At 42.9% G+C, this 21928-nt stretch overlaps 1 protein-coding gene across 1 annotated transcript in view; it reads right to left on the reverse strand.

Annotated features, from left to right (window-relative positions):
- Nucleotides 1-21928, reverse strand: part of LOC116979772 (myosin-IIIb-like) — a 170085-nt gene that overhangs the window by 67937 nt on the left and 80220 nt on the right. Inside the window, exons 9-14 of the mRNA XM_033031548.1 lie at nt 17163-17271; nt 11123-11242; nt 10540-10640; nt 10162-10248; nt 10006-10071; nt 4240-4353 (exon numbers count right to left, since the gene is read on the reverse strand). Coding sequence (XP_032887439.1) covers nt 4240-4353; nt 10006-10071; nt 10162-10248; nt 10540-10640; nt 11123-11242; nt 17163-17271 — 597 coding nt within the window. The remainder of the gene's footprint in view (nt 1-4239; nt 4354-10005; nt 10072-10161; nt 10249-10539; nt 10641-11122; nt 11243-17162; nt 17272-21928) is intronic.

Here is a 21928-nt window from a genome sequence, read left to right on the forward strand (position 1 = left end):
GATGCTGGCTCGAAGGGCGAATGGCCTACTCCTGCAGCTATTTTCTATGTTTCAAGATCTTACTGGACGAGCCCCACATGCATTTGATGACATGATCTGGGCCTAAGCTAACTTGTCCCTAGAAACAATAGATGAATGCTTTCAATAACTTCTCGCTGTGTAATATCTGTACAAATGATATGTTTTTAGGGTGTGGAATCAGGAGCGTATTGATCTTTGTACTCTGACGGACACAGACAAAAATTTATTTTTCCCTTCCCATGTGATAAAACAATACCCATTTAATGTTCCAATACTGCAAAGAGGAAGTGTAGATAAACCACTGTAAAAATGCCAAGCCCAACATTCAAACCATGACTCGCGTAGCAATTACGATTTTAGTTGAAGATTAGCAACTAATGACAACCGACATTACAAAGTTAACCACTGGATAAAGCCAAAGGAACTTTAAACAGGAAGGGTGGGACTATGATCCTTTGCCTTTGATACAAACACAAAGGATATGAGCTTAATTCTGAAGCTCTGGGTGCCCATATCCAGCTGATATTAGGCTAACTTCTTGAATGTTATAATTCATGTAGCAATTGTTTGTACACGTTGTTTGCAGAATCTGCAACTTATCTAAAGAACTTCCTTCTTACTGGAATTAAACCATTGAAGCAAAAGGACTTTGAAGGAGTCCTCGCCCCCCAGTGATGACCCCTTCTCCCGTCTCCAATAGACCCCCCTCCTCTTGGACTACCGCTCATGGCCATCTTGAGGCTTTATATCTTTTTATTTTAAACTGCCGACGGGACATCGACCGGTTCAACTTCTCCACTCCCTTTTCTCACTCTAACCTCTCCCCCCTTGAACATACAGCCCTTCACTCAATCTGCAACAACCCAGACTGGGTGATCAAACCTGCCGATAAGGGAGGTGCCATGAAAGTCTGGCGCGCTGATCTCTACAAAGCTGAGGCCACGCACCAACTCTCAGACACCTCCTCCTACTTACCCCTGGACCATGACCCCACAGACGAGCACCAGGCCACCATCTCTAGCACCATCACTGACTTCATCACTTCCGGCTCCCTGCCCCCACAAGCCTCCAACCTCATCATTCCCCAACCCCGCACGGCCCGATTTTACCTTCTCCCCAAAATCCACAAACCTGACTGTCCTGGCAGACCCATTGTTTCTGTCTGTTCATGCCCCACCGAACTTACTTCCACATACCTCGACTCCATCCTATCCCCCCCCCTGGTTAAATCCCTCCCTACCTATGTCCAAGACACCTCACACGGTCTTCGTGTACTCCATGACTTCCGTTTTCCAGGCCCCCATTCCCTCATCTTCACCATGGATGTCCAGTCACTCTACACCTCCATCCCCCACCAGGAGGGTCTTAAAGCCCTCCGTTTCTTCCTCGACCAGAGAACCAACCAATCCCCGTCTACCGATACTCTCCTCCGCCTAGCGGAGCTGGTCCTTACCCTTAACAACTTTTCGTTTGACTCCCCCCATTTCACCAAATACAAGGCGTAGCTATGGGCACGTGCATGGGCCCTAGCTATGCCTGCCTCTTTGTAGGGTATGTCGAACAATCCATGTTCGAGGCGTACCGTGGCTCTATCCCCGACCTCTACCTCAGCTACATCGACAACTGCATTGGTGCTAACTCCTGCACTCACACACAACTCACTGACTTCATCCATTTCACCACTAACTTCCATCCGGCACTCAAATACACCTGGACCATTTCCGACATTCCCCTACCATTTCTAGACCTCACTATCTCCATCACAGGTGACAGACTACTGACCGACATCCACTATAAACCCACTGACTCCCATGGCTATCTGGACTCCACTTCTTCCCACCCTGCTTCCTGTAAGGACTCCATTCCCTACTCCCAATTCATCCGTCTACGCCGCATCTGCACCCAGGATGAGGTGTTCCACACCAGGGTATCGGAGATGTCCTCATTCTTCAGGGTTCCCCTCTTCTACTATAGATGAGGCTCTCACTAGGGTCTCTTCAATACCTCGTAAGTCTGCTCTCAGTCCCCATCCCCCCCACTCGTAACAAGGGCAGAGTCCCCCTTGTCCTCACCTTCCACCCAATCAGCCATCACATACAACAAATAATCCTCCGACATTTTTGCCACCTCCAACGGGATCCCACCACTGGCCACATCTTCCCATCTCCTCCCCTGTCGGCTTTCTGCAGAGATCGCTCCCTCCGCTACTCCCTGATCAATTTCTCCCTTCCCACCCAAACCACCCCCTCTCCTGGCACTTTCCCTTGCAACTGAAGGAAATGCTACACTTGTCACTTTACCTCCCCCCTTGACTCCATTCAAGGACCCAAGCAGTCTTTCCAGGTGCGGCAGAAGTTCACGTGCACCTCCTCCAAACTCATCTATTGCATCCGCTGCTCTAGGTGTCAACTGCTCTACAGCGGCGAGACCAAGCGTAGGCTTGGCGATCACTTCACCCAACACCTCCGCTCGGTTTGCAATAACCAACCTGATCTCCCAGTGGCTCAGCACTTCAACTCCCCCTCCCATTCCCAATCTGACCTTTCTGACCTGGGCCTCCTCCATGGCCAGAGTGAGGCCCACCATAAATTGGAGGAGCAGCACCTCATATTTCGCTTGGGCAGTCTGCACCCCAGCAGTATGAACATTGACTTCTCCAATTTCAGGTAGTCCCTGCTTTCTCTTTCCCTTCCCAGCTCTCCCTCAGCCCACTGTCTCTGCCTTCCTTTCTTCATCCCGCCCCCCCCCCCCCCCACCCCTCCCCACCCTCACATCAGTCTGAAGAAGGGTCTCGACCCGAAACATTGCCTATTTCCTTCGCTCTATAGATGCTGCCTCACCCGCTTAGGTTCTCCAGCATTTTTGTCTACCTTCGATATTCCAGCATCTGCAGTTCCTTCTTAAACATTTATTTGTTATCTTATGACCACATCCAGTGAACTATTATTCAAGTCGTCACAATGGTAAAGTAGTCACAATGTGGCACCCAATTTGAGCGTAGAGAACACCCATTGGAGGTACAATGACCCAATAATCGGTTACGTGGCAATTGCTGCATGATAAATATTTCTCAGGACACAGCCAATTAGTTGCAATTACTTGCATGGTCACTGGCAGAGATATATGTATCATCAATAGCAATGGGTGAGGTGCCAGACGACTGGAGAGTGGCTAATATTGTGCTTCTATTCAAGATAGGCTGCAAGGTAAAGCCTGGGAACTGCAGATCAGTGAGCCTTACATCAATGGCGAGTAGATTACTGGCGGGGGGGGGGGATTCTGAGATATGGGCAACGTAGCAGATATTGTTTACATTTACTTTATCAAGGTCTATACAGACTTTACCAACATCTTGGACAATGTGCCACATTCTAGGCTGGTGTGGTACGTTAGATTGCATGGGATCCAGAATGAGCTAGCCAACTGGATCCAAAATGTTTTTTAAGATAGGAAATACAGGGTGGTAGGTTTTTAAAAAATCAGATGGGAGGCCTGCAATACCATGATCTAAAGGAGAAGCTTATGCCAAAGAATGCAGGTAATCATTCTGCTTGGAAAAATGTCTGAACACAGGAGAAAGTGTAAAAGAAAATGAGCAGGCATGTCACATGGGGCTCTAGTCTGGGGTGTTAACAATTCACAATATTTATCAATTACTGAAATATGGTATAGAGAGATGCAAATGCATGGCCGTTAATAACACGAGATCCAGTAGATAATAATGCCAACAGTGCAGAGTAAATTACAATGCCAACAATGCCAAAACATGCATGTATTATAATTATAAACTAAATGAGCAAAACTGCGCTGAATAGATTTCAAAGCAGATAAACATTAAATAATTCACTTTAAACTTAAAAAGCTCAGATCAGGATTTGGACCCTTATTTATAATGATCTAGTTAGGCCACATCAAGAGTACATTCCTGGAATCTTACAATCAAATCCTTCCAGACCAAATAGTGGTAAATAAATAGGAGAAGGAAGAAGCTTTGAAATATTCAACAAACTCTGGTGTAATTTTAACAATAGATTTTATCGGGGGTAGCAATTTCAAGATCAGGGCTTAAAGAGTAAAAGAAAATGATAGAATAATAACACATGCTTTATCTTTGGATCATAGCAAAATACCAGTTATTTACTGGTATATATATATATATAAAACACCAGACATTTTCACTACTGTCTCTTCATATAAATAAAAGTAACACACTCTTACCTTTCCTGCATAGTGTACAATAGTGAATACCAGGTTGTGACTTCTGCCTATTTTAAAATGTGGATTTCCTTTGAAAGCATTGTTTAATTTGTCCACAAAAGTTTTGTCAGTGGCCTGTAATGTACATGAAAAACATTCATATTGATTTTATCACTATTATCAAGATCATATTTGTTGGCAAACTTGCCCGGATTAATATAGAAACAGGTTTAAATAACAGTTTACTACAGAAGAAGCTCTCAACACAAAACGTCACCTATTCATGTCCTCCAGAGATGCTCCTGACCTGCTGAGTGTTCTTTGCAAGATGACAATATCTACAGTTTATTGTGTCTACAGTTTTCTAAATCTTCGTTCAAGCCTCCATACATATATTGTTATTTAAAAAAATATGAGTTATGGAAAGCTAACCAATTAACCAGAAATAGCATAAATGGATAAAACAATTCAAAAAGTTGAAAGGTGCACTAAATCTATAAAACTAAAGGAGGGCGAGGACCAGGTTTCTTGATGTATCACAAGCTCGGTTGTGGGTTCCATGTGTTTTAGTAATTTTCCTGTGCTGGCCTTAATCTGCACCAGGGCACTGAAAGCAGTGCTGAACTTTATCATCTGCTTACATTCATCGAGGTGGATTCTCTAGATCTTGGTTGCCAGGGGATAGATATTAAGTTGAAGACACCTCCCCATATACATTCCCCATCTAGTGAATGTGTCAACCAGGGGCGGATCTACTGTGAAACTAATAAAGCTTAAGATTCAGGGCCCCTAATCCCGGATGGACCCAGAAGCATATGGCGGTGCAGGCTCGAAGGGCCAAATGGCCTACTCCTGCACCTATTTTCTATGTTTCTATATTCTTCCGATTCAAATCCTGCGGGCGGGGGGGGCGGTGCTTGGGCTCGATGTCAACTTCAGTGCATGTGCGTCTCTCCCCTCCCTTCCCACCGGCTCTCTTGGGCAATGCGCCTGAGCCCCACCCCGCCCCGCCCCCCTGGTCGGAGCTGTTCCGCTCACGTGAGGCTCCTCCAACGGCCGGGGATGGGGCTATAAATAGCGGGAGCGAGGCAGCGATTAGTCGAGGCGCGGATTAGGTGTGAGGTTTAGTTAAGTTGAGGCGGGGATAAGGTGTGAGGTTTATTTGAGGGGCGAGGTTTAGTGAGGTTCAGTTTGGTTGAGGCGAGGTTTAGGTGTGAGGAGAAGTTTGGTAGTGAAGTATCGTCGAGGCGAGGGGTTTAGTGAGGCGAGGGGATTAGTCGAGGTGTAGGTGTGTAGGTGAGGGGAAGTGAGCGTAGGTGAGGTGAGGAGAAGTGGGTGTCTGAGCTCAGGAAGGGAGATCAAGGTGCTGCTGAAGGAGACGAGACCACTGCCTTCTGTGGCAGAAAATTCCACAAATTCACAACTCTGGGTGAAAAGTTTTTTCTCATCTTAGTGCTAGGCAAAGAGACATTTCAGGTAACATTTTTTGTAAAGATTTCTTTAGCTGTGTGAGGCCATTTATTGAAACATATACGATTATTAAGGGTTTGGACACGCTAGAGGCAGGAAACATGGTTCCAATGCTGGGAGAGTCCAGAACCAGGGGCCACAGTTTAAGAATAAGGGGTGGGCCATTTAGAAGGGAGATGAGGAAAAACTTTTTCACACAGAGTTGTGAATAGACAATAGGTGCAGGAGTAGGCCATTCGGCCCTTCAAGCCAGCACCGCCATTCACAGTGATCATCGCTGATCATCAATAATCAGTACCCCGTTCCTGCCTTCTCCCCATATCCCCTGACTCCACTATCTTCAAGAGTGGATTGGCAGTGGAGGTCAATACTCTGGAGGCTTTCAAGAGACAGATAGATAGAATTCTTAAAGATAGCAGTCAAGGGATATGGGGAGTAGGCAGGAATGGGGTACTGATTGTGGATAATGGGTTGGTGGGGACGCTGCTAGCCGGCAGCCCTGCCAGCAGCGTGTTAGTTTTTTCTACTTTTTTTGTTTTTTTAGTGTGTCTTAATGTGTGTTTTTAATGTTTCTCTGTGTCTTGTGTGGGAGGGTGGTGTGTGGGGGGGGGGTGAGGGGGAAACCGCTTCGGTTGCCTCCTCCACGGAGAGGCCGGAGAGGCGACTTTTTCCATGTCGCCTCCTCGTGGCTGAACAGCAAGGATCGGTGCGGCCTTTCTCGGAGATCCGCGCGGGGCTTCAGCAGCGGGCGCAGTGAAGACTCTTTCGTCACGGAGAGGGCGAGCCCTCACCGGGGGTCGCCGGAGGGGAGCGCTCCGTTCGCTGGCCCGCGGCAACCTGAAGCCGCAGTCCTGGGCCTGGGATCCCTCGTTGGGGACCCGGGAGGAGAAGAGCTCCGACCGCTGGCCCGCGGTCAACTTCTACCGCTGGCGCGGCGTGGACTTACCATCCTGAGCGGGGTCCCTCGCTGGGTACCGCTGGAGAGGAGCTCTGTAGGCGGCTCTGCGGTCTGCGGTGCTTCTGGCTGCGGCGCGGCGGGGACTTTAGATCTTCCACCGCCGGCCTGCAGCCTACACCAACTTGAAGCCGCCGTCTCCGGTGGGGAAGAGCCGATTCTGGACTTATCTGGACTTACCTTGTCTGAACATCTAGAAGCCCGCAGCGGCGACTGCGGAAGGGTGATGTCCCGACCACGGGGGAAATGGAGAAGGACTGGCCAAATTTTGTGCCTTCCACCACTGTGATGAATGCTGTGGTGGATGTTTGTGTAAAGTTTTATTGTGTTTTTGTATCCTTTATTTATTGTACCACTGCTGGCAAATTCAATTCACTTGCACTTTATGTGCAAGTGACAAATAAAACTTGACTTGACTTGATGGATGATTGTAGAAATGTCTATTGTCTATTTCATGAAATATATATCTTTTGGGGGTTATTTTACTGCTTATGTGTTAGAAAAATTCTAAGCTTCTATTATGTAAACTACCAGCAGAAAGCTTGAGAATCACCTTCAATTTATTGAAAATGCAGGAGCTTCAGGGACGTTGCCCCCTGAACCCCCACCGGGGCACTGTCCCTGGACCCCGCTGGGGGCCTAGTCAGCCTGTCGTGGAACAACCCCATTGAAGAAGATACCAGTGGTTACCCAGGTCTCGTTGCTGGTTGCGAAGGGGCCCCCACAACAGTTCAAGCTTCAGGGCCCCAAAAATGTAGGTCCGCCACTGGTGTCAACAATGACTTCTAAATCAGTATTGTAACCTGATGATTTAGGTTTGTACTCTAAACTGATTATTTAACTCTTGGTTCTGGAGTGGAGACAAAAGTTTAAACAAAATCTGTTCAAATCTATACTGATCCAGTGTATGAGGGTTTGGGTCTTCAGCTAAATAGGATAACTCCATGCTGACATGAAGCTTTAGAAGGTGAAGTGCAGTATTGTAGCTTGGAACATGGAGAAGACGGTTAGTGCAAGCCCTAGCCTTTGGGATTAAGGTGGACCTGTTGGTTAGGACTAGAACTTGCACATCAACGTGTTACAGACATAGAATAGTAATGACTTTTTGACGTCAACCAAATTTGCAAATATTTCTCCATAACCTGGACGGCACGGTGGGGCGGTGGTAGAGTAGCTGCCTTACAGCACCAGAGACCCGGGTTCGATCTAGACTATGGGTGCTGTCTGTACGGAGTTTGTACGTTCTCCCCGTGACCTGCGTGGGTTTTCTCCGAGATCTTCAGCTTCCTCCCACACTCCAATGACGTACAGGTTTGTAGGTTAATTGGCTTGGTATAAATGTAAACTTGTCCCTAGTGGGTGTAGGGTAGTGTTAACGTGTGGGGATCACTGATTGGTGTGGACTCGGTGGGCCGAATGGCCAGTTTCCGCACTGTATCTCTAAACTAAACTAATCCCTCTTAATTGATGCAAGGCAATGGCTAAGCATCAAATCATTGGTTGTCCATCAGATCATTACCTGTTCTGCAATTAAATCATTACTATTTTGAAAATGGATTCACAGCACTGGGCGGATATTTCACCACGTCAGGAAACCTAGAACTGGATGGCATAGTTTCAACGTAAGGAATTATTATTTGAAAATTTAGAGGAGGAGTTTCTTTCTTCAGACACACATGAATCTTTGCATTATCTGCCTCACAAAACTATGGAGGCTGAATAATTGAATCCCAAGATAGATAGATAATTTCTCTGTAGGAGATTGTTAAGGGTTTGGACACGCTAGAAGCAGGAAACATGTTCCCGATGTTGGGGGAATCCAGAACCAGGGGCCACATTTTAAGAATAAGGGGTAAGCCATTTAGAACGGAGACGAGGAAACACTTTTTCTCACAGAGAGTGGTGAGTGTGTGGAATTCTCTGCCTCAGAGGACGGTGGAGGCAGGTTCTCTGGATGCCTTCAAGAGAGAGCTGGATAGGGCTCTTAAAGATAGCGGAGTCAGGGGATATGGGGAGAAGGCAGGAACGGGGTACTGATTGGGGATGATCAGCCATGATCACATTGAATGGCGGTGCTGGCTCGAAGGGCCAAATGGCCTACTCCTGCACCTATTGTCTATTGCCATCAGGAACAGGCCGGAAAATAGATGAGAATCCAAGATTCCAATAAGTTGTGATCTTATTGAACGGCCATATACAATTATTTATATTTTCCTTTATAATTACAGCTGCATTTTGTCAATCCTTTCTGGTACAATCCATTGTGAAACGCAATTGGAAAGCTGCTAAGCTGTTAGCTTCCAATTCAGCACACATTCTCTGATAAGTGGTTTTCTTTAAGTATGATTTTCATCTTTCTTTGCATGTCTTTATTCTTATGAAAACCAAGAAAGTTCCAGGTTTAACATTGTGAATACCCCTCTACACTCATGGTAAAACAGAACATATTGAGCTAGCATCTCAGCAATATAACTTTTTAAGATCAAGGCCAGTACAGAGAATGTTATATCACAGTATGATAATGGATGTTAGATTTGTGTAAACTAGAGGGCAGTGTGTATGCGATAGAGTTAAGGACTTGTTTTGGTGCTGTATGACCTGTTAATGAAAGGAGAAAGTGGACCTAGATGGAGTGGATGTGGAGAGGATATTTTCAGTAGTGGGAGAGTCTCAGACCAGAAGGTACAGCCTCAGAATAAAGTAATGTACCTTTAGAATGGAGATAAGGAGGAATTTCTTTAGTCAGAGAGTGGTGAATGTGGAATTCAATGCCACAGACTGCTGTGGAGACCAAGTCATTGGATATTTTTACAACAGCGATCGATAAATTCTCGATTAGTAAAGAAGTCAAAGGTTACGGGGAGAATGCAGCAGAATGGGGTTGAGAGGGAAAAATATACTAAGCATGATCGAATGGCGGAGTAGACATGATGGCTTGAATGGCCTAATTCTGCTCCTATGCCTAATGGAAGTAGTGAAATTGAAAAGGACTCTCTAATTTGGCTCTTACATACCATGACAAATGTATATTTGTTCAAAAATTGCAAATCCTAAAGCTGGAATAAATGGACAACTTGAATAATGGTGGAAATAGAGAAGGTTGGAAATACCTAACAGATGAGGCATTAACTATAGGGAATAAAACAGATTGAATGTTTTAGTTCAATGCCCTTCATCGGCACATTCTGATGAAAGGTCATTGTCCTGAAAAGTTACCTCTGCTGTTCTCTCTCCACACCTTACGCCTGCCAATGCTAAACATTTGCTCCTTTAGAAAGAGCTTACTGCATTTTACTTGTGAATAACCACTTTCATTTTACAATCAAGCCACAATCAGTTTTATTCAAAACTCAGCTCCTCACCTGTGGAAATGCAGTTTGTTCATCCAGTAGGGAAAAAACTCCTAATGGCTTTGCTAAGAACAGATTCTGTAAAGAGAAAATTTATGCTTGAACAAGCTGAAGCAAAATGTCAGTGGCCTAAAGAAGCTTGGCAGAAATGAATACTCTTATCTTTACCAGAATTGGCTTGTTGTCCTTAAAGGTAATCAGCTCCCATTCAATTCCTTCTTGCCTGTACTCATCCTGCTGCATTAAAAATATATGCTGCAGAAAAAATGCATTTATGTTGTGATTTTAATTTCAAACCTTGACAACAGTACAGAGAACTATGTTTAGTTTTAGTTATTGTCACGTGTGCCCAGGTACAGTGAAAAGCTTTTTTAGTGTGTGCTATCCAGTCAGAGAAAAGACTATACATGAATATAATCACATTCACAGTGTCCAGTTAAAGGACTATGTAACATGGATAATTAATAAGCTGAAACGATTTTCAAAAATCTGACAAAACCCAACACCTAGACTAGCAATATATTCTTAAATTACAGATTTACTTACATGGTTGAAGAAATACTGAAGCTGTTCATTTGCCAAATTGATACACATTTGTTCATATCGGTTAACTGCAAAATTTTCAAATCCGAAAATGTCTAATATACCTAAAAAATTAAGATTCTAATCAGGATTGCTGTTTGCAACTACTTTATTTGAATGCAAGAAGACATTTGCAACAGGTGGAAAAATCAAATAAAACAATAACATACACCTGCCACATTCAACATAACCAATATTCAAAATGGCAACTTTTAGAGTATTTCCACTTAAAGGTACAGAATTTATTCTTGATTGTGCAATACAACTCATTCAACCGCAATCATGGATCATTTCACTTTGAGAACAACCATTATCCTGGGTGTACCAGTGTTAGAATAGAGAAACTTTGTGGAGCTTAATGCACATGATTTTGATACATGGACAGGTATATGGATGGGAAAGGAATGGAGGGTTATGGTCTGAGTGCAGGTAGATGGGACTAGGGGAGAATAAGTGTTCGGCACGGACTAGAAGGGCCGAGATGGCCTGTTTCCGTGCTGTAATTGTTATATGGCTATATGATACATGAAGTATTTGTGTTACATACCTATCTCCAATAGTTCGACAATATCCATTTCCTCTTTTGGAGCCAGAAGTTGGTTGATTTTGCTGACTATCCATCCAAACACTCTGCCATAAGCAACCTTAGCAATAGAATCTCTGGCATCTATAACATTTACACAAAATTAGAAAGGTAATGCAGGGAGTAATACAACTCATTCAACCCCAATCATGAATTGCACTTCAATCCTCAATCACACATGCATCAACAGAAATCATTCATTACTAAACATCCATTGATCGTGACTTTCACCTCGCATTTGATATTGTCTGCATATTTAATCTCAGCTTATTTTGTTCCATGTATCCTTCACCGCAAAATGACTGGAAAAATAACTACATTATGTCCAAGAAACACCAGTCTTCATTCTAACTGATATAAACCTATCACAACATCAATTACTAATATGACAATGCAGGCACCTTGTAAATAAAAAAAAAAGAATATGAATGAATGAATGAATGAATGAATACGTTTATTGTCATTGCACAATACTGTGCAACAAAATTCCATTGCATCTCCTCCGGTTAAAAAATACAAACACGACAACCATTGACACATATGTACACTTATTAGTAAAAATAATAAATAAGTATTTAAAAAGAATTTTAAAAGAATGTTGCATTTCTTGGAATTACATTTTGCTTCCCCAGTGTTCTCTGTTGGAATTAAGTTATTTTATCGCACATGGGTAGAAACTATTTTTTAGTCTACCGGTGCGAGCCTTCAGAGACCTGAATCGCCTCCCAGAGGGTAGCAGAGTGAAAAGGTGTTTGGCAGGGTGGGATGTGTCCTGCTTGATGTTTGTGGCCCGGCGCAAGCATCGGGCCCTATATATATCATCCAAGGAGGGCAGTTGAGCGTTTGTAATGCTCTGTGCAGTTTTTATAACTCTCTGCAGCGCCCTCCTCTCAGCCACAGTGCAGCTAGCAAACCACACCAGGATGCCATAGGAGAGGATACTTTCCACGGCGCATCGGTAGAAGGACAGCAGCAGCGGCTGTGAGACGTTTGCTCTCCGCAGAGACCTCAGGAAATACAGCCGCTGCTGTGACTTCTTCACGAGAGTGACGGTGTTCATTTGCCATTTGAGGTCCTGGGAGATGTTTATTCCCAGGAACTTAAAGCCAGTGACTCTCTCCACCATGTCTCCTTTGATGTGTAGAGGAGCAGGTTCCTCTCTCCTCTTCCTCCTGAAGTCAACGACCAGTTCTTTTGTCTTTGATGGGTTGAGTACCAGGTTGTTTTTGGTACACCAGACAGTCAGTTTTTGGACTTCATCTCTGTAGGCAGACTCGTCGTTGTTGTTTATCAGTCCCACCACAGTCGTGTCGTCCGCAAACTTGATGATCCTGTTTGTACTGTGTGTTGGTGTACAGTCATAAGTGTATATTGTATACAAGATGGGACTCAGCACACAACCTTGTGGCGCTCCTGTGCTGAGCGTCAGGACTGGGGAGTAATTGGACCCCATCCTGACAGTCTGTGGGCGATCTGTTAGGAAGTCCTTAATCCATCTGCATGTGTTTGCATTAACACCCAGATCAAACAGTTTGTCCACCATTCTGCTGGGGATGATGGTATTAAATGCAGAACTAAAATCTACAAATAACATCCTCACATATGAGCCAGGGCGCTCCAGATGTGTCAGTGCAGAATGTAGAGCTATGTTGATGGCATCCTCCGTTGACCTATTAGCTCTATATGCAAACTGATGCTGATCCAGGGTGGATGGGAGTGAGGACTTAATGTGGGCCAGGACCAGCCGTTCAAAACACTTCATCACCGTTGAAGTGAGAGCAACAGGTCTATAGTCATTCAAGCTGGTAATAGATGTTTTTTTGGGTACAGGCACGATGGTAGCAGTCTTGAAGCATTTAGGGACAGTGCACGTTGACAGAGAGAGGTTAAAGATGTTGTTAAAAACCTCCGCTAACTGGTCTGCACAGTCCCACAATACTCTCCCTGGGATGCCATCTGGGCCAGCAGCCTTCCTGGGGTTGACCCTGTGAGTGCTCTTCTGACGTCCTCCGCACTCACAGTGAGTGGCAGGTCGTCAGTGCTGGGTGCGGCTGCAGATGCAGGCTCCGCCTCATTCAGCTCAAAACGGGCGGAAAAAGTGGTTGAGCTCCTCAGCTAGCGAGTTGTTACTGCTGCTGATGGTCGGCCCCCCCTTGCCCTTGTAGTTGGTAAGTTGCTGAATGCCCTGCCAGACACGCCGAGGGTCCCTCTCGTTAAAATACCCCTCTAACCTTCTTCCATAGGCTGTCTTTGCCTCTTTAATGGCCCTCTTTGTTTTATGCTCATGTTTTAGTGGGACAACTATCATTTTCTTGGCTCTTCTCAAAGTGACTTGCCCCTTTCATATCCTCTAACCATAAACTGCAAATTGTTGGCAATTCTTCAGTGTACCTGTAATTAAAAAGTAGTCTTCAGGAAACTCCTGTAAACAACCCAGAGAAAAATTAAAGCAATATTAAAAAATTATACTGAATCTTTGAACATGATTATAAAATGTTGGATAGGAATGGTGGAGCGAACTCTGTTAAATTTAAAGAAAGCTTTAGCCAATTGAATCATCGGGCCAATAGAACTGTAGAGTCCATTGAAACAGGCCCATTGGCCCATTACATCCACACTAACTATCATACCAATCAACACTAATCACCGTAAGATTTTTTTGGTCCATAGCCTTCTATGCCTTGGTGATTCAAGTGTTCTACCTAGATACTTAAATGTTGTGGGAGTATCAATCTCCACCACCTCCTCAGGCAAAGCATTCCAGATTCTACCTACTCTCTGTGAAAAAATCTCAGTAGCCTCCAAACCTACCACTTCACCTTGAACTTATGCCCTCTTGTCTTAGGCACATCCCCAGCAGAAAAGGATTCTTACTATCTAGCTTTTCTATTCCACTCACCACTTATCAAGTCAACCGTCAGCTCTAGGGAAATCAATTAATTTGGAGCATGAGACACAAGAAACTGCAGATGCTAAAATCATGAGCAAAAAATAAACTGCTTGAGGAACTCAGCAGGTCCCTTCTTCCCAAATGCTGAAGAAGATCCCATCCCTAAACGTTGTTGGGCTACTCCCTTCACAGATGCTGCCTGACCGTTGAGTTTCTCCAGCACTGTTGAGTTTCTCCAGCTCATGATTGCAGCATCTGGAGCTCCTTGCATCTCAATACTCCACTTTATGGCTTATATTTACAATTTTACAATACAAAACAAAAGGGCATTAATTTATAATCACAGGTACTAAGACACAGTAGAAAACTTTGTTTTGCTTGCAGTCTAAAACCTCGTCCAAACTTGAGTACATCAGGTTGTGCAAAAGAGAAAATAAACCAAATGTAGAATGTAGTGTTACAGCTTCCTTCAGCACTTCATCAACCAAAGATGCTCACTCAGAATTAAACTGTATTGTACATTCCTGGACTTTATCCTACTGTGAATCCTTTACCTGAATCTCAACATTGACAGCTGTACTTTAAGTTACCTGGGTTGCATTTCTGCTGAAGTTCATCAATTGTCCAACACACTCTCCCACTATAAAACCCTCCTTTAAATCTATATCTGGTAAACCACAACCTATTATATCCTTCTTTGACTTGGTATCAATTTCTATTTGATTATATCCATGAAAAACATGGAGAATCTCGATGGTACTTAAAAGTACCATCGAGACAAGTTGGCATAGAGGTGACATACAACTTTGGTAAATTGTATTGAAAGGACATTGTGGATATGAAGACAGAGGCATAAAAGACTGCAGATGCTGGAATCTGGAGCAAAGAACAAATTGCTGGAGAAACTCAGCAGCTCAAACAGCAATTGTGGAGACAGAGATATTTCTAGTTGAGATCAAGCATTAGGACAGAGTGTAGAGGGGAGCAAGATTGTATAAAGAGGTGATAAGAGTAGAGGCCTGAGGCGGTGGCTGGCAGGCAATAGCTGGAATCAGCTGAGGGGAAGATAAAGATAGAGCTAGGTGGGGTCAGAAGTTATTGGCTGATGGATGAAAGGTAGAGACAGATAAAGTGGTAGTTGGAGCTAGGTGGGGAGAGGAGAAGGTGGAGGTGAAGACAGAGGATGTATGCGATAAGTGGAAATAAGAGACTGTGGATGTTGGGATCTGATAAATTAGGAAGGCTTTAAGTGGAGTCAGATAAGGGAGGAATTATGGGCAGATGGAACCAGTTGGGGAGGAGACAGAAGTTGTGGGCGATAAGCAGGTGCAACCAAGTGTCGAAGGATACATAAAAGCAAGATAAAGGAGTTGGAAAATTCTATGTTCATACCATTGCAGAAATGTGGAAATGTGTCAACCTCGATAACAATCAGCACGGGAGCACCTCAAGGCTGCGTGCTCAGCCCCCTGCTGTACTCACTCTATACTCATGACTGCGTAGCCGGTCATAGTGCGAACTCCATCATCAAGTTCGCTGACGACACCACTGTTGTGGGACGTATCACTGATGGGGATGAGTCAGGGTTTAGATGAGAGATCGAGCAACTGTCCATATGGTGCCAGCACAATAACTTGGCCCTCAACACCAGCAAAACCAAGGAACTGATTGTGGACTTTGGAAGGAGTAGGATGGGGACCCACAGTCCCGTTTATATCAACGGGTTGATGGTTGAAAGGGTCAAGAGCTTCAAATTCCTGGGCATGCACATCTCTGAAGATCTATCCTGGTCCGAGAACACTGATGCAATTATTAAGAAAGCACATCAGCGCCTCTACTTCCTGAGAAGATTACGGAGAGTCGGTTTGTCAAGGAGGGCTCTCTCGAACTTATTCAGGTGCACAGTGGAGAGCATGCTGACTGGTTGCATCGTGGCTTGGTTCGGCAACTTGAGTGCCCTGGAGAGGAAAAGACTACAAAAAGTAGTAAACACTGCCCAGTCCATCATCGGCTCTGACCTCCCTTCCATCGAGGGGATCTATCGCAGTCGCTGCCTCAAAAAGGCTGGCAGTATCATCAAGGACCCACACCATCCTGGCCACACACTCATCTCCCCGCTACCTTCAGGTAGAAGGTACAGGAGCCTGAAGACTGATTCAGGAATAGCTCCTTCCCCACAGCCATCAGGCTATTAAACTTGGCTCGGACAAAACTCTGAACATTAATAGCCCATTATCTGTTTATTTGCACTTTATCAGTTTATTTATTCATGTATGTATATATTTATATTGTGGTATATGGACACACTGATCTGTTCTGCAGTCATGCCTACTATGTTCTGTTGTGCTGAAGCAAAGCAAGAATGTCATTGTCCTATCAGGGACACATGACAATAAACTTGCATGAATCTTGAATTTTGAATCTTGAATTAAGTTCTGTGGTGAAATTTCCATGAGATCAACCATTTTTTCCTGGATGCAATGAACACCAAGTATGGTTGAATGATTCAAAACATTCAGTTTAGTTTATTGTCACATGAACCAAGGTACAATGAAAAGCTTTCACAGTGAAAAACGTTCTTATCTTGAGTATATGATGACAAAATGTATTTGTTGGTTCAGAACATAAATCACATTGCATCAAACTCATCCTAGAGTAAATACTGGTGGACTACCTGCCCAGGAGTGGAGCCAGTTGTCATAGTCCTAAGCTTACCAAAATGGATATTTATTTGTCATAAAGTGTTGCTGAATGGAACAGCAAAAAAATCATCTCTGAATCCACCTAATCTAATAACTGGGATGCACTTATGTTAAATCGGTTTACCCAAGTCAAGAACAGATAGAGATCATCAGAGATGAACCTAACGTTTCCTAAAGAGCTCACATTTTACATTGTTTAATGAATTGAGCAAATAGCATTTTCGACGGAGTGAATTTAAACAGCAAGTCAAATTTAACTATAATCCACAGATGCTGCATTATCTGCTGGGCATTTCTGTTTAATTTCAAATCGCCAGCATCTACAGGGTTTTGTCCAATCCATCTGCATTGATCGTAGAGCTGCTAAGAATAAGCTGTACAATGACCAATAGATAAACCAAATTGTTCCTACCTTCAGCTTGCTGCTTGGTGTGATATCGTTTGATGGATTCTCCTCGAGTTACTGCCATCGTACAGATCAAACATTTTAAAAGGTCTTCTTGCTCAACACCAAACTGACTCTATTAAAATGAATGATCATTAGTATAGTCTAGGGCAGCCAATTCAAGTAAAATAATTTAATGGCAGCATTAGATTCTCATCACTCAGTTGTCAACTATCACTTAATTAATTAATATAAAGTACACTACATTTCTTCTGCTCAAAGACAAAGTGCTGGGGTAACTCAGAGGGTCAGGCAGCATTTCTGAAGAACATAGATAAGTGATGTTCTGTATCGGGATGCTTTCTCAGATGGATTATGGTTGTGAGGGGGTGGGGAAGAGGGAAAACTGGACGAGAGGAGGAGCAGAACAAAGCCTGGTGAGTAACAGGTTGATACAGGTGAGTGGGGCTTTAGATAGACACATGGTTGGTTACCTCCTCCCCCACCTCAATCAGTCTGAAGAACGGTCCCAACCCAAAACAGGACACGGTGGACACCCGGGTAAGGTGTGAGCATGACAAATTAAAGCAGATGGTGATAAGGAAATGTAGAATGGTTCATTGATACCTGAACGGAAGGCAACAATATGGCATACAATCGGTAATATATAATCAGGAGGACAGTAGAACTAGTCGGAGAACTAGGATTGGGGAGCGACAGAGAGAGAGAGGGAAAGCAAGGGTTACTTGAAGTTAGAGAAATCAATATTCATATTCATAAAACGTGGTCGTAGAGCTGGAGGAATCGCAGAGGGGTAGCAACGAGAGAATGTGTTGTTGAATTCTCAGAGAGGGGGAGAACTTCAAAGTAGGCATACCTTGAGGAGATTTCGCAGTGGCGCAGATGAAATGTGTAGGGAGCACAAAATGCTGGAGTAACTCAGCGGACAGCTCTGGAGAGAAGGAATGGGTAAGTCTGAAGAAGGGTCTCGACCCAAAACGTCACCCATTCCTTCTCTCCATGTGCCTTCTATCCCGCTGAGTTGATCCTGCATTTTGTGTAAATCAGCATCTGCAGATCTTTGATGTAAACCAGCATCTGCAGATCTTTTCCACACATTTTGTCTACTATACCTCCAGTTCTCTTGCTCAACTTCCTTTTAAAGCCAAATTTTAATTCCTTGCCTTTATAGTTTCTTAGAGGCTTAATTATCTCAGTTGAGAGTCTGAATAGTTCAATATCCAATACAATTCCTTCAACCTGTAACTGAAAATTCAGTTTCATCCACTCTCCACAGATGCTGCTTGGCCTCCTGAGTATTTCAATGTATTACCATGGCATTGACACTCCATGTTTCTGACTGACCATGTCCTGGGTGTTCTTCCTGGTAGCTTCCGGCTTGTCTCTGACATTCCTGACTATCACTCGAAGATCAGATTCACATCCCTTCCCTGAATTTTTACTCCTCTTTAACCATCTTTACAGCACTCCTCAAGTCACATTGCTCAGACCAAACCTACAGTAACCTTTTAATCTCATGCAGTTGATGTCAAATTTTGATCATGCCTTTGTGAAACACCTGGAAATATTTTACCAAATCAGAAGTTCATACGTGCAATTTGGTTAGTGTCAGGGAGAACAGGAGGTTATTTTACTACATAAATATTCCAATAACAATACTTATCAACCAACATAATATCAGTGGTTAAACACAAAGGCTTCAAGGGTTGTATCCAATAGGAAGTTTAAAAAAAATGCATGTATGGTGCAATCAAGGTTACTGAATGTTTGTTGTATATATCTGACCTTTTTTGTCTTTGCCATGGCGTCAGGGAAGAGCAAATATAAGTGCAGTGCACCGAATGTATCAATAACATGTTGTTATTTTGTTCATTTCTGTGCATTACTCAAGACAGTAACTATCAAAACATGAGAGTCAAGGAAGGAGAGAGAGAAACTGTTTTGTAAACTTGGTCCTTTAGAGCAAGCTGCCAAGTCTATAGAAATGTTATGCCAAATGTTGCACTTGAAACGTCACCCATTCCTTCAATCCAGAGATGCTGCCTGTCCCGCTGAGTTACACCAGCATTTTGTGTCTATCTTCGGTGTAAACCAGCATCTGCAGTTTATTCCAACACAAAACATATCTCCAGACAATTGCACAAAGTCATGCTGAACCATCAAGCACACTTTCAGAACAGTTTCTGGTACCAGTTTCAAGATTTAAATACAACATTAGCAGGTTGTAAATGATTCACAAAGCTGGATCTCTCACATGTCAAGCAGATTTGAATGCTAAAAAATATAGTCAACAGCGCTTAACTAAAGCACAGAGCATTAATCGTAACAAAATTACCCTATCATGCCTACACCCACATTTTCCAGATATTGATGGATAATCTTGCACAGGATGCATCATTGCCTGTGTAATCAAGTTAGCCTATTATTTGCCATGTGTATACAAGGAGAAAACTTTTGAATTTGAAGGAAACATTCAGATTACATGAGCACAAACTAAAGGTAGAGTGAAGCAAGTGTATATTGTTACAACAGGTGGTAGTTCTCATAAGTACCTTAGTTTGAAGATTGCTACCTAAAGGGCCTGTCCCACTTACATGTCCTTGGCACGCAAATTACGCGACCTCATGGTCGCTTTGAGCCGCGATGGTCCCGCGAAGGTCGGGCGCGATTACATGCGTACGCACAGCCGTCTGGAGCGCGTGACGTCATTTGAAGATGGACACAAAGCTGGAGTAACTCAGCGGGACCGGCAGCATCTCTGGAGAGAAGCAATGGGTGACGTTTCATGTCGAGACTCTTCTTCAGTCTGAAAAGAAGGATCTTGACCCGAAACGACACCCATTGCTTCTCTCCAGAGATGCTGCCGGTCTCGCTGAGTCACTCCTGCATTTTGTGTCTATCTTCAATTTTCTTGGCCCCGCTCTGGGAGTAGAAGTGGGGGCGGATCCGGACCACAACGGCCGTGAGCCCCTGGACCAGCATGGGGAAGGCATACCCTTTGACCATGCAAAGCATAACGGAGACACGAGTTTTATAACCTTTAAAGCGATAAGCTGGAGTTTGTTGAAGATTAGAGTGTAGGAGTCGGAAGAAGTTTGGATGTATACCTTATTGTTTTTCATCAACAATAAAGAATCTTTATTTATTTATTTATTTTAAAAAATTGTTTTTTTAATAAAAAGAAAACAATAGAAAGGGGAAAAATAGGAAAAATAGAATAGAAAAACGTGAAGTGTGTATATATATAAAAAAAAGAAAAAGTGGAAAGTAGAAATAGGAGAGAAGGCCCCTTAAAAGATAAATTTTCAAATCTTTATTCGGAGATGTAGATCTATCCACGTCATGAACTGAAATCAGCAATCTTTACGGTTCCGCTGCATCACATGATTCCAAAAAGTCGATGAAAGGAGACCAACTCCTTAAGAATTGGTCATATTTATCTATTAGTCGGAGTCTCATTTCTTCAAGGCGTGCTATGTCCATCATATTCCTAATCCACATTTTAACAGTTGGTATGGTTGTATTTTTCCAAAATGTAAGTATCAATTTCTTTCCAATTATTAACCCATAATTAAAAAAAAGTTTTGGTCTTTATTTAAATTGATATCTTCTACTATTATTCCAAATATAATCCATTCCGTTTTAGGTTCTATTGTGGACTTGAAAAGCTTTGTAAATATATCAAATATATCGCTCCAAAATTCATTCAACTTTGTACATCCTACAAATGAATGTGTTATATTAGCGTTTTGAAACAAACATTTATCGCATCTGGGAGAGACGTTTGGATAAAATTTATTCAACCTCGTTTTTGAATAATATAGTCTATGTAATAATTTGAATTGAATTAAATTATATCTTGCATTAATAGAACAATTATGTGTGTTCATCAGATACTTTTCCCATCTATCCTTCGAGATCTTTATCATTAGCTCATGTTCCCAATCTTCTCTTAGTGCTTCTGTTGAGGGTAATTCTCTATTTAATATATTATTATAAAAGTATGATATTAGTTTTTGTGAATCAGCCTTAATATTCATTGCTTCTTCTAAAGGGTCTAAAAATATAGTTTGAAATCTATGTATATATTTCTCCATAAAGTCACATATTGATTATCCTTCAGTTTAAATTTTAATTTTAAATGTTGAAATGATAACAGTTTGCCCAATTCATACATATCCCCTACTTTCCTAATCCCCAGTCTATCCCATTGTTGATATGTTTTATCGATGAGAGATGGTTTGAATGCGGGGTTGTTCAATAGTGGGGTTAGTACTGATAGATTATTTAATTTCAAGGATACTAAATAATAATAATAAAGAATTTATTAATCAAAAGACTGTTATGAAGTATTATCTGTGAACAAGCTCTGAAGGTCTCTGACAGAAGCTCACATGAGTATAACGACATTCTCCTTAATCATGCAGTCCACTTTGCGGCTAGAGGGAATAATCTCTTAAACGATATAAAAATCTGCCGCTACATTAAGTCAAAGGATACCTCTGATGGGGGGGGGTGAAGGCCAGTCCCAGAGAGTGGGACAGAAGGTTTGACTAAGATCTCGAAAGAGGTTTTGGCCAGAAAACCTGTTCCAGCCGAGGAACTGAAGACAATAGATCTCGGCCAGAGATGGCCTCGAGGTCTATCGACAGCGAAGAGACTTATCTGAAGATCTAAAGGCATGATCACAGATATTGTGAGTAAAATTTTTTTAAATTATTAAATTTCTTTATTTATATAGCACATTTTTAGTCAACTTGCATTGACCCCAA

Source organism: Amblyraja radiata, chromosome 1, assembly GCF_010909765.2.
Source record: "Amblyraja radiata isolate CabotCenter1 chromosome 1, sAmbRad1.1.pri, whole genome shotgun sequence".
NCBI lineage: Eukaryota > Metazoa > Chordata > Chondrichthyes > Rajiformes > Rajidae > Amblyraja > Amblyraja radiata.